This window comes from Cervus elaphus, chromosome 18, assembly GCF_910594005.1.
Source record: "Cervus elaphus chromosome 18, mCerEla1.1, whole genome shotgun sequence".
Lineage (NCBI taxonomy): Eukaryota > Metazoa > Chordata > Mammalia > Artiodactyla > Cervidae > Cervus > Cervus elaphus.
In genome coordinates, this window is record NC_057832.1 from 70718039 (window position 1) to 70731948 (window position 13910).

General features: G+C 42.2%; 1 protein-coding gene across 3 annotated transcripts in view; it reads right to left on the bottom strand.

Moving 5' to 3' along the window:
* The window catches only part of BMPER (BMP binding endothelial regulator), a 265707-nt gene that overhangs the window by 217270 nt on the left and 34527 nt on the right, over positions 1-13910 (bottom strand). For all 3 annotated transcript variants that reach the window (XM_043872379.1, XM_043872378.1, XM_043872377.1), the window contains exon 3: positions 5359-5458. In XM_043872379.1, coding sequence (XP_043728314.1) covers positions 5359-5458 — 100 coding nt within the window. The remainder of the gene's footprint in view (positions 1-5358; positions 5459-13910) is intronic.

The window sequence follows — 13910 nt, forward strand, 5'->3', positions numbered from 1 at the left end:
ACAATATTGTAAAGTAATTAGCCTCCAATTTAACTAAATAAATAAATAATAAATAAAACTTAAAAAAAAAAGAAGAAGAAGCAATAAGAGGCATGCAAAATAGCCCCCCTGTCTTCATCTAGCCTATATTCTAAATTCAGTTGATCCTATAATTGCAGTTCATCAGCCTGGGGTAAGATTTTGCAAAAGTAGCATCATTCAAGTCTTGATTTGTTGACAACTGTCAGTGCTTTCTACACATCATTGAAAAAAACATAAAAGTAATATCTCACCCTCAGCTAGGTTCTTTAAAAGGAGCTTGATACCATTTCTCACAAAACTAGAGAAAGGGAGAAAAAAGTCCCATTATAATATGGGAGAAATCCAGAACAGGAAAAACTTGGGACAGGAGTGTGCATGTCGCAATCTCAAGTAAATAATTGGTTACATGGGCAGTATAGGGGCAATGTGGCTATATGGGCAAGATTGTAAAGCAAAAACAGCTGTAGAGATATTTTCACAAAGCAAATAGCAAAAGAATAAGCACTATTTAATTTCATTTATGTAAAAATTTATGCTCAAAATCCTCCAAGCTAGGCTCCAACAGTATGTGAACCGAGAACTTCCAGATGTACAAGCTGGATTTAGAAAAGGCAGAGGAAGAACCAGAGATGAAATTGCCAACATCTGTTGGATCATAGAAAAAGCAAGAGAATTCCAGAAAAACATTTACCTCTTCTTCATTGACTACACTAAAGCCTTTGTGAGGATCGCAACAAACTGTAGAAAATTCTTTAAGAGATGAGAATACCAGACCACCTTACCTGCCTCCTGAGAAATCTATATGCAGGTCAAGAAGCAACAGTTAGAATTGTATATAAACAATGGACTGGTTGGGAAAGGAGTACATCAAGGCTGTATATTGTCACCCTGCTTATTTAACTTATATGCAAAGTACATCATGTGAAATCCAGGACTGGAAGAAGCACAAACTGGAATCAAGATTGCCTGGAGAAATATCAATAACCTCAGATATGCAGATGACACCACCCTTATGACAGAGCAAAGAGGAACAAAGAGCCCCTTGATGATGGTGAAAGAGGAGAGTAAAAAAGCTGGCTTAAAACTCAACATTCAAGAAACAAAGATCATGGCATCCGGTCCCATTACTTCATGGCAAATAGATGGGGAAACAATGGAAACAGTTTATTTTCTTCAAAATTACTGTGGTTCCAAAATCACTGTGGACGTTGACTGCAACCATGAAATTAAAAGACTCTTGTTCCTTAGAATAAAATCTATGACAAACCTAGACAGCGTATTAAAAAGCAGAGGCACTACTTTGCTAACAAAGGTCTGTATAGTCAAAGCTATGGTTTTTCCAGTAGTCATGTATGGATGTGAGAGTTGGACCACAAAGAAAGCTGAACACTGAAGAACTGATGCTTTTGAACTGTGGTACTGGAGAAGACTCTTGAGAATCCCTTGGACAGCAAGGAAATCAAACCAGTCAATCCTAAAGGAAATCAATCCTGAATATTCATGGAAGGACTGATGCTGAATCTGAATCTCCAATACTTTGGCCATCTGATGCGAAAGAACTGATTCATTGGAAAAGCCTTGATGCTGGGAAAGACTGAAGAAAAGAGAAAGGGACAACAGAAGATGGGACGATTGGATGGCATCACTGACTCAATGGACATGAGTTTGAGCAGACTCCGGGAGATGATAAAGGACAGGGAAGCCTGGCATTCTGCAGTCCATGGGGTCACAAAGGTTCAGACACAACTGAGGGACTGAACAACAACACGTAAAATAAAACCACATATACAAGATGACATATATATGTAAATGTTTGCATATGTAATAAACCGAAAAAGGTCTGGGAAAGACAATAAACTGGTAACAGCTGTTATTTCTTAGAAGATTCAGTTTTATAGAAAATACTTTATTCCCTCCTCCCCTGATGTTAAGTGGGAGAAGAACATAAAGCAGAAATAATACAATTCGATGGTAAGATACCAATTGTGTGTGCGCTTAGTCTCTTCAGTTGTATCCAGCTCTTTGTGACCCCATGGACTATACAGCCCATCAGTCTCCTCTGTCCGTGGGATTCTCTAGACAAGAATACTTGAGTGGGTTGCCATGCCCTCTTCCAAGGGGATCTTTCCTGACCTAGGGATCGAACCTGCATTTCCTATGTCTAATTGAAGAATCCACTAAAGGTGGATTCTTTACCCACTGAGCCACCAAGGACGCCAAGACATCAGCTAGGTAAACACTTTTACATTGGTAAAAATATAGGAAAGATATATCAATATCAACAATTATTTATTACTTCTGGGTGGTAAGATTATGAGTAATTTATTTTCTGCTTTTCCACAGTTGAGCCTATTTTTAAAAGCTTCTTCTGTGAGCATATGTAACTATTCTAATCAGAAAAATATAAATAAACCAGTAGCTAAGAGCAAATACAACTGTGTTTCTTAAAACCCAGGAGACAAACATTGTATTATGGAGTAGAAATTGAGAAAACAAAGGAGGCATCTTTAAGATCCCCCTCTAGAGCCTGACAGGTCAGGTCTACTCAGGAGTTTCTATCAGGAAGGTCCGTCTTGAGGCAGGCTGGGGATTTTGACCTCCCCAGAAGGCCTTGACTTTGCTATCAGAATGAGAACTCAGGGGACTTCCCTGGCTGTCCAGTGGCTAAGACTCTGTGCCTTGGGTTTAATCCCTGGCCAGAGACCTAGACCCCACACGCTGCAACTAAAAAAAGATTCTTCATGCCACAACTAAGACTCGGCACAGCCAAATAAATAAATTAATTTTTTAAAATGGAGAACTCAGGACACTGAATTCAATGGTCTATTCTTGGGTCCAGTTCCATTTGAAGAGCCTTATCTTAAGAGAAAAGTGAATATTCAGGAAAAGTGTCCCTCTCCCTTGGAAGATCAGGATGATGGGAAGAAAGAATGATGATAAAGGAAACAGCAGGACAAAAAGGAAAGGAGGTTACACAGTAGAGCAACCCAAGGTGCCCCCTGTACCATGATAACAGGAAACAGAATGAAGCCTTGGGCATGGTCCCTTCACACATTCTGCTTCCACCCTGTAGCATCCAATTCATCTCTCACTGGCGAGGCTGCCTTGCAAGATGAAGCTGGCAAATCAGCAGTTAAAAAATAGAGAATGAAATGGAGGAGGTTCTTTAAGGTGAATCAACAGTAAGTTAGACACACACTAATTCAGCAATGTATTCTTAATTGTAACTACTTTATCTGACCATCAGCTTGGGAGATTCCTAAGAAATTACTATTTCAAGTCTTGCATCCATAGCTCTCCGAAGTCACGTGAGTAAAACATCTGACTCCCAACTCAGTAGGAAAGAGATAAGAAGTAAATGACTGACTACTCCTACTCCAAAAGGCTTCAGAAAACACAGTTATAGTCAAGTCCATTAGGTATTTATAGAGTACCACTATATTTATACTAGCTGAGAAAAGGTTACATGCCAGGCACTGTGCTAAACACTTGGTTTCTCACCATTAGCTACCTCTCCAACTCAATTGCTATCTTCGTTTAACAGGTGAGGGAATGCGGAAGAGAAAGGCTCCACGTCTCTACTTGCTCAAGTGGAAACTTTGAGGTATTAGTTTCTCAGGCTGCTGTGACAAATTATCACAAGCTTGGGAGCTTAAGACAACAGAAATGTATTCTCTCACAGTTTCAGAGACTAGAAGTTTCCAAATGAAGGTGTTGGCAGGACCAGGCTCCATCTGAAGGTTCTGGGGAAGAATCCCCCTGGGCTTTTCCCAACTCTTGGTAGCCAGAGACATTCCTTGACTTGTGGCAACACAACTCCAAGCTCTGCCTCATATATTTACTTATAGCCTTAAACATTATAGTTTACTCTTATAGTCACTCACAAACAATTGGGCATTAATTCTTGACATGTGGGTTTCATATAATAGTGTGTGTTGAAAAGTTCAAACTCTTATTTGAGTATAGAGACTTGGGGGTTGTCACTGGAAATGGTGCTTTAGTTTACCTGGTTTCTAGAGAACTGCTTTTGAGAGCTCTACAGAAGGGGCCCCTCTCTTGCTGCTCCAAAAATGCATTCTCTTCTGTGAGGGTAGAAATCACCCGATCAAGATCTCTTTCAGATGTCCCCAGCCGGCTGCATATTAAATCCCCCAGGATCTTTTCAAAAAGACAGATGCTAAGCTTCTCTCCCCACAGCAAGTGAATAATGTGAATCTCAGCAACACAGCCCAGGCATTCATACCTGCTTCTCTCATTACATGGCCACCTCCTCTGTGTGTCTCTGTCTTCTCTTCATATAAAGACCCCAGGCATAATATATTTGGAGCCACCCCTAATTCAGCACGACCTTAACTAATTATATCTCCAAAGATCCTATTTCCAATTAAGGTCACATTCTGGGGTTCCTAGTGGATGTTAACTTTTGGGGAACACTCTGCAACCCAGGATGCATCTCTGGGGGGTGAGAAATATTTTTGCAACCCAGGACTGTTGGATCTGGACTTGGCAGTGTGACTCCAGAGCCACATCCTGAAGCACTGTGCTCATTTTGATGTCTGCAGGACCACACTACATACACTAGGCATCATCAGAGCAGGACCTGGCTCCTGTCCTGAGGAGCTGACAATCTACTGAACACAAACGAGACAACGAAGGAGAAAAGGCACATCACTGAAATGTCTGTGTGGCCTTCTGATGCCATGGAAACTTAGCTATGATGAGATGGATGAGGGCTGGGGGACCTTAAGCACAGGCAGCATCTGGGCAGGTTGGGAGGAAAGACCTGAGTGAAGGCAGAAGCAAGGCTGGAAGAACAGGTTCTAGAGAGATGGGCATGCTGGAGAGTCTCAGGAGACGGGGCGGAGGGTTGGGGGGAGCGGTGGTGGAATAAGAATATTTTAAGGATGTTTCAAAGACAAAGGGAAGAACTTCAGCTTAATTCAGAAGAAAAAACTATTACGATACAAACTGGTCTTAAAGACTCCTTTGGCAGAGGTGGTCAGGGCAAGCTAAAGCCTGGAAAAACTGAGTGTTGAAACTTCTTGACAAAACAGGTTTGCGTGTGTGTGTACCAACATGCAGGGGCATCATGTTTACATCTCCTCTAGGACATTTTAACAACTTGCCTCAGAAAATAACCCAAAGATGCAGATGCTCTCTATGCTTTCATCCCCCACTAGGAGATTCCTCCTTACCACCAGCCCCCCAACACTCACTCGCTTCCCTCCTGACACCCCATTGCATCCCAGCCAAAAGCTGAGTGAATAGAAAGGTGAGAGAAAGAAATAAAAACGCCTGCAGGAACAGCCAAAAAAAGGCAGCCAAGACATAAATCACCTTTGCACCGCTCGCAACAGGCTCCCCTCTGCTTGATGGCCAAGGCACAGTCTCTGGACAACACTGGGCACTTCTCTCTCTTACAGGTCACTTCCTTGTTCTAGGCAAAAAAAAAAGACAAGACACATTTGAAATCAGCTTCAAACAGAATCCCCAGAATCCTAGCACACAGTTGAGCCTTTCCCAGCTTCCCTCCTCCTATCTTGCCTTCATCTTCATGAGACAACTCTGTGATAGCCAATGAGATTTTGCTCTTTCTGGAGCAGGTATATCCATCCAGGAACAGATTGAGGTTAGAGGCAGATGAACAGGGTGGAAAGTCCCTTCTTGACCAGCCAATTTAACACAGATAACCAAACTCCAAGAGAGAGAAGCTTTCTTTTGCTCTACCATTTCTTTCTGGTACACACTACAGAAATGATAATATTTGTGTAAATCATATTTTGCCCATTGGGCTACCTGGGCCAGGACTGCATTGTGAGAACAAAAATATTTGCACACAGCCATCCAACTATCCTTAATAGTAGAGTGCATTAAAATGCAGCAATCTAAAGTTCCAACTCAAATAATGACAAAGTTGAGTATTGAATCAGCTCAGTAAGAGAAAAAATAATATTCCCCATGCCAAGCAGAGACACAGGCGTCAGTGTTTTATAGCTGTGGGACAGCTGTACTATATTAGCACTTATGCTAATGAAAGTGTGGTGAGTATTTGCATCTTTGGTTTTATCCAGAAAGGTTAGCCGTTAAAATGACTTTGAGAAGATCCAAACATGATGCATTACCTGTTTGCAGAACAAGATGCACATGAACCAAAAATACTATGTCACAACACTTCAACAAGACTGGGACTGGAAAAATGTCTACTAAATGCTGGGTGTTGTGGCTTTCATTCTTATTAAATTCCTGGGAGATAAATATTATCACTCTCTCATTTATGCACAGGAAAATAGCTGTTCTGAGTAGCTCTATGACTAACTTTGTAGTGGTAGGGGTGGATTTCAAAATTGAGCTCACAAACGTACACAAGGCCCACCTCCTACCGTGAGTTAAGGCTGGAATGACCATGTTTGTCGCCTGATTTGGGGACAGACTAGAGAGAAGCAACTGACCAGCTCTCTTACCTCAAGATGAACACTCCTGGAACATGTGCAGGAGACATGTGCAGGAGACTCAGCCCTGACAAAGACCTTGGGAAGATTCACAAGTGTACCCAGTAGTCTTCAAAGTCAAGAGACTGAAGAAGATCTCTCCAGTTCTATTCTAGCACCAAGGAGAGATGTAAGAAGTGTCTGTAAGTGTTTGAGTGTCAGTGTGTGTGTGTGAGAGAGAGAGAGAGTGGCGGGGGGATGGTATTTGGGGGCTGGGAGCCCAAGTTCAGCCTATGCACCAAATTCCAGCTCTAAATCAGTGCTAAGATAAAACAAGTGTCTGCTAAATGCACCTAGCATTTAGTAGACACTTGCTACAGTCCCAATCTTGCTGAAGTGTTGTGACATAGTGTTTTTGGTTCACATGCATCTTGTTCTACAAACAGGTAATGCATCATGTTTGGATCTTCTCAAAGTCATTTTAACGGCTAACCTTTCCGAATAAAACCGAAAATACAAATGCTCACCACACGTTCATTAGCATAAGTGCTAATATAGTGCTTCTCTCCAATCCCCTGGGAGTTGCAGAGCCTCTCGAGACACTCCCAGGGTCTAATTCTAAAATGAATCCAGACTGTCATCTCTTCCCTTTTTGAATGAGCAGAACCCCTGGGAGTCCCAAACCTCCACACTCTCCAACTCACCCATCACCTCTCCCCTACAGTGAGGTACATGGAGCTTGGGGATGGGTGGCCCCCACCAACCCAACAGCTCTATTTCTACATGTTTGTTGTCTCAGTACCCTGATGGCTTTGCAAGGCCACTGAAGCATAGGAATAATGAGCCCACCCCCAACCAATGTTGCTCAAACATTCCCACTGGATATCACACACAGAAAATGACCATCATTTCCAAGGCCAATGGTAAACACTCTGATGGGGTCATCCCAGGATCTGCCTGGCCACTGAAAGAGTGAGCATCAAAAAAAAAAAAAAATGAGTGAGCATCAGTCTTCAGCCATTGTACCCATTCCTGCAAGGCTGGTAGACAGACTTCTAGTTTTCTCGTTTATTGGTTATTGGTGTCTGATCGGAAGGTGTGGTTGAGCAGAGTAATCCAGTCTCCTTTTCTTTCCCCATTTTTGGCATCTGTTACGTGATCAGGGTTCTCCTCGAGAATCTCACCAACTCCTTAAAACACTATGGGGCAGTGATGCTCAGCCTGGGCTGTTAATCAGAACCGTGCGCAGTTCTTCACAAAGCCTGGCACTGTCTCCCAGCCCCTGAAGCTCAGATCTGATTTCTCTCAGGACCAGGCTCCCCAGATAATTCCAGCATGTAGCCCAGGCTGAGAACCACTGCCATGAGAGGAGTGTTCTTCCTGCCTGTGAGGCCCAGGTGGGCTCAGGAGCTGTCCACAGTCCCAGAGTGAACGGCTGACTCCAACCTGAACCCAGATATCCTGGCTCCGAGCTGGGCAAAGCTCCTTTCCTCACCCTCGCCTTCATAATAAAGGTGGCATCATGACTCACTGTCAGTCTCAGCCCTATGATTTATGTTCATACTTTCTTCTTAATACAAATGTAATACATAGTTATGGTCACCATTCAAATTAAAGGAGTATATTTAAAAAAAAAATTACAGTACCCTTTAGCCACCACCAAAGTAATTGAGAACATCGATCAGGTATATATGCTGCTTGGCATGATGAACATTGACTTAGTTTCACAAAGAGCGGTTACACAAAACCATAGTTTTGATACCAGATGTCCCCACCCGGGGCATTACCTCAGAGCATCTGTTAAATCGGCTTTATGCATTCAGCAAACCTGGCTGCAGCCTTAAGGAAAAGTCACCCCCAAGTGCATCTCCTCTCTGAAAGCAAAACTCCTTAGACCCAAGGAATTAAAAATTCTAAGGGTAGTCAGAGTGGATGTGAAGTCAAAATTTGGGATCTAATGAACAGGAAGACACACACTCTTACATGTCAGAACTCTGCTAAATTAGAAACCCAGCAGGCAGTCAAAAACCATAGATCTAAGATCCATAATAAACAGCTTGTAATTACAGAGGGGAGGAGCCAAGATGGCGGAGGAGTAGGACGGGGAGACCACTTTCTCCCCTACAAATTCATCAAAAGAATAACTGAACGCAGAGCAAACTTCGCAAAACAACTTCGGATCGCTAGCTGAGGTCATCAGGCGCCCAGAAAAGCAGCCCATTGTCTTTGAAAGGAGGTAGGACAAAATATAAAAGATAAAAAGTGAGACAAAAGAGCTAAGGACGGAGATCCATCCCGGGAGCTCTTAGGCGGCATTGCTTGGGGTAGGGTCCGGCCCGCGTGCCCTGAGGACAATCGGAGGGAACTTCTGTGAGTTGCCAACTTGAACTATGGGAGACCAAAAGAGAGAGTAAATTAACCGGCCCGAACACACTGCCGGCCGTTCGCAGAACAAAGAGACTGAGAGGGTCCAGAGAGGAGCTCGCAGGCTGCGGACCGGCCCAGCCCCGCCGGAGGCAGGAGGCAGGGGGGAGGGGAAGGTCGCGGCGAGACACAGGGCGCAGGCAGCCTACCGGCGCGGGCTGGGACTGGGGCTGGGGACGCGGAGGGCGGAAGGCGCGCGCGCCCGACTGGCGCCAGCGGAAACTGAGACTGGGTCCGCGGAAGGGAGGGGGCGCGCCACACCTGGGGAGAGTGCGCCCACCAAGCCCCTGGCTGCCTGGACCGCTCTGACGGGGAAGGCACAGAGAGCAGGCGCAGCTTTTCCTTCCGCGCTTTTGTGGAACACCCGAGGGCTGGAACCTCGCGCAGCGCGGGGCGCGCTCCATATAGAACAGCCGGGAGCCTGAGCAGCACAGACGGAGAAAGCAGCGTCAGCCCCTCCCGGCAGCCCCAGTCCATCCCCGCGGCGCAAGCCCGTCCCCATAGCGCCAGCCACTCCCGGCAGCGCAAGCCCCTCCCTGCCCCGCAGAGCGACGGAACTAGCTACCTGAATAAGAGTCCACCTCCGCCCGCCTGTGTCAGGGCGGAAATGAGGCTCTGAAGAGACCGGCAAACAGAAGCCAAATAAACAAAGGGAACCGCTTAAGAAGGGACTGGTGCAACAGATTAAAATCCCTCTAGGAAACACTGACTACACCGGAGGGGCCTGTAGATATAGAGAAGCGTAAGCTGGAACGAGGAGCTATCTGAAACTGAGCCGAACCCACACTGACCGCAACAGCTCCAGAGAAACTCCTAGATATAATTTTACTTTTTTCTCTTTTTTTTTTTTTTTTAATTTTTTTTTCTTTTTTTTCTTTTTTCTTTCTTCTCTTTTATTTTCCTTTAAAATCCCCTATTACTCCCCCATTACTCCTTAACTTTCATTTCCACAGACTTTTACGATTTTTTTAATTAGGGGGGAAAAAAAAAATTTTTTTTTCTTTTTTCTTTTTTTTTCTTTTTATTCTTTTTCTTTCTTTTTTTTTCTTTTTTTCTTTCCTTTTTCTCTTCTATTTTCTATTTTTCTTTTTCTCTTATTTCTTTTAAAGTCCTCTAGTACTCCTCTACTACTCCTTAATTTTCATTTTCAATACACTATAACCTTACAAAAAAAAGAAGAGAAGCCCTATTTTTAAACCGAAGATTATTCTCTCCCAATCTTGACTCTCTGTTTTCTACCTCAGAACACCTCTATTTCCTCCTTTCCCCTTCTCTTCCCAATCCAATTCTGTGAATCCTTGTAGGTGACTGGGCTACGGAGAACACTCTGGGAACAGACAGCTGCGTAGATCTGTCTCTCTCCTCTTGAGTCCCCCTTTTTCTCCTCCTGTTCATCTCTATCTCCCTCCTCCCTCTCCTCTTCTTCATGTAACTCTGTGAACCTCTCTGGGTGTCCCTAATGGGGGAGAATCTTTTAGCCATTAACCTAGAAGTTTTCTTATCAGGGCTGTATAGTTGGAGAAGTCCTGAGACTACAGGAAGAAGAAAACTGAAATCCAGAGGCAGGAGACTTATGCCCAAAACCTGAGAACACCAGAAAACTCCTGACTACATGGAACTTTAAGTAATAAGTGACCGTCCAAAAGCCTCCATACCTACACTGAAACCAACCACCACCCAAGAGCCAATAAGTTTTAGAGCAAGACATACCACGCAAATTCTCCAGCAACGCAGGAACATAGCCCTGAACATCAACATACAGGCTGCCCAAGGACACACCTAACACATAGACCCATCTCAAAACTCATTACTGGGCACTCCATTGCTCTCCAAAGAAAAGAAATCAAGTTCCACGCACCAGAACACTGACGCAAGCTTCCCTAACCAGGAAACCTTGACAAGCCAATCGTCTAACCCCACCCACTGGGTTAATCCTCCACAATAAAAAGGAACCACAGACCTCCAGAATACAGAAAGTCCACTCCAGACACAGCAATCTAAACAAGATGAAAAGGCAAAGAAATACCCAACAGGTAAAGGAACATGAAAAATGCCCACCAAGTCAAACAAAAGAGGAGGAGATAGGGAATCTACCTGAAAAAGAATTTAGAATAATGATAATAAAAATGATCCAAAATCTTGAAAACAAAATGGAGTTACAGATAAATAGCCTGGAAACAAAGATTGAAAAGATTCAAGAACTGTTTAATAAAGACCTAGAAGAAATAAAAAAGAGTCAATTAAAAATGAATAATGCAATGAATGAGATCAAAAACACTTTGGAGGGAACCAAGAGTAGAATAACGGAGGCAGAAGATAGGATAAGTGAGGTAGAAGATAAAATGGTGGAAATAAATGAAGCAGAGAGGAAAAAAGAAAAAAGGATCAAAAGAAATGAGGACAATCTCAGGGACCTCTGGGACACTGTGAAACGCCCCAACATTCGAATCATAGGAGTTCCAGAAGAAGAAGACAAAAAGAAAGGCCATGAGAAAATACTCGAGGAGATAATAGCTGAAAACTTCCCTAAAATGGGGAAGGAAATAGCCACCCAAATCCAAGAAACCCAGAGAGTCCCAAACAGGATAAACCCAAGGCGAAACACCCCAAGACACATATTAATCAAATTAACAAAGATCAAACACAAAGAACAAATATTAAAAGCAGCAAGGGAGAAACAACAAATAACACACAAAGGGATTCCCATAAGGATAACAGCTGATCTATCAATAGAAACCCTCCAGGCCAGAAGGGAATGGCAGGACGTACTGAAAGTAATGAAAGCGAATAACCTACAACCTAGATTACTGTATCTAGCAAGGATCTCATTCAGATATGAAGGAGAATTCAAAAGCTTTACAGATAAGCAAATGCTGAGAGAATTCAGCACCACCAAACCAGCTCTTCAACAAATGCTAAAGGATCTTCTCTAGACAGGAAATACAGAAAGGTTGTATAAACGTGAACCCAAAACAACAAAGTAAATGGCAACGGGACCACACCTATCAATAATTACCCTAAATGTAAATGGGTTGAATGCCCCAACCAAAAGACAAAGATTGGCTGAATGGATACAAAAACAAGACCCCTATATATGCTGTCTACAAGAGACCCACCTCAAAACAAGAGACACATACAGACTAAAAGTGAAGGGCTGGAAAAAAATATTTCATGCAAACGGAGACCAAAAGAAAGCAGGAGTCGCAATACTCATATCAGATAAAACAGACTTTCAAATAAAGGATGTGAAAAGAGACAAAGAAGGACACTACATAATGATCAAAGGATCAATCCAAGAAGAAGATATAACAATTATAAATATATATGCACCCAACATAGGAGCACCGCAATATGTACGGCAAACGCTAACGAGTAAGAAAGAGGAAATTAATAGTAACACAATAATAGTGGGAGACTTTAATACCCCACTCACAACTATGGATAGATCAACTAAACAGAAAATTAACAAGGAAACACAAACCTTAAATGACACAATGGACCAGCTAGACCTAATTGATATCTATAAGACATTTCACCCCAAAACAATCAACTTCACCTTTTTCTCAAGTGCACACGGAACCTTCTCCAGAATAGATCACATCCTGGGCCATAAATCTGGTCTTGGAAAATTCAAAAAAATTGAAATCATTCCAGTCATCTTTTCTGACCACAGTGCAGTAAGATTAGATCTCAATTACAGGAAAAAAATTGTTAAAACTTCAAACATATGGAGGCTAAATAACACGCTTCTGAATAACCAACAAATCATAGAAGAAATCAAAAAAGAAATCAAAATATGTATAGAAATGAATGAAAATGAAAACACAACAACCCAAAACCTATGGGACACTGTAAAAGCAGTGCTAAGGGGAAGGTTCATAGCATTACAGGCTTACATCAAGAAACAAGAAAAAAACCAAATAAATAACCTAACTCTACACCTAAAGCAATTAGAGAAGGAAGAAATGAAGAACCCCAGAGTTAGCAGAAGGAAAGAAATCTTAAAAATCAGGGCGGAAATAAATGCAAAAGAAACTAAAGAGACCATAGCAAAAATCAACAAAGCTAAAAGCTGGTTTTTTGAAAAAATAAACAAAATTGACAAACCATTAGCAAGACTCATTAAGAAACAAAGAGAGAAAAACCAAATTAACAAAATTAGAAATGAAAATGGAGAGATCACAACAGACAACACTGAAATACAAAGGATCATAAGAGACTACTACCAGCAGCTCTATGCCAATAAAATGGACAACTTGGATGAAATGGACAAATTCTTAGAAAAGTATAACTTTCCAAAACTGAACCAGGAAGAAATAGAAGATCTTAACAGACCCATCACAAGCAAGGAAATCAAAACTGTCATCAAAACTCTTCCAGCAAACAAAAGCCCAGGACCAGATGGCTTCACAGCTGAATTCTACCAAAAATTTAGAGAAGAGCTAACACCTATCTTACTCAAACTCTTCCAGAAAATTGCAGATGAAGGTAAGCTTCCAAACTCATTCTATGAGGCCACCATCACCCTAATTCCAAAACCAGACAAAGATGCCACAAAAAAAGAAAACTACAGGCCAATATCACTGATGAACATAGATGCAAAAATCCTTAACAAAATTCTAGCAAACAGAATCCAACAACATATTAAAAAAATCATACACCATGACCAAGTGGGCTTTATCCCAGGAATGCAAGGATTCTTTAATATCCGCAAATCAATCAATGTAATACACCACATTAACAAATTGAAAGATAAAAACCATATGATTATCTCAATAGATGCAGAGAAAGCCTTTGACAAAATTCAACACTCATTTATGATTAAAACTCTCCAAAAAGCAGGAATAGAAGGAACATACCTCAACATAATAAAAGCTATATATGACAAACCCACAGCAAGCATCACCCTCAATGGTGAAAAATTGAAGGCATTTCCCCTGAAATCAGGAACAAGACAAGGGTGCCCACTCTCACCACTACTATTCAACATAGTGTTGGAAGTTCTGGCCACAGCAATCAGAGCAGAAAAAGAAGTAA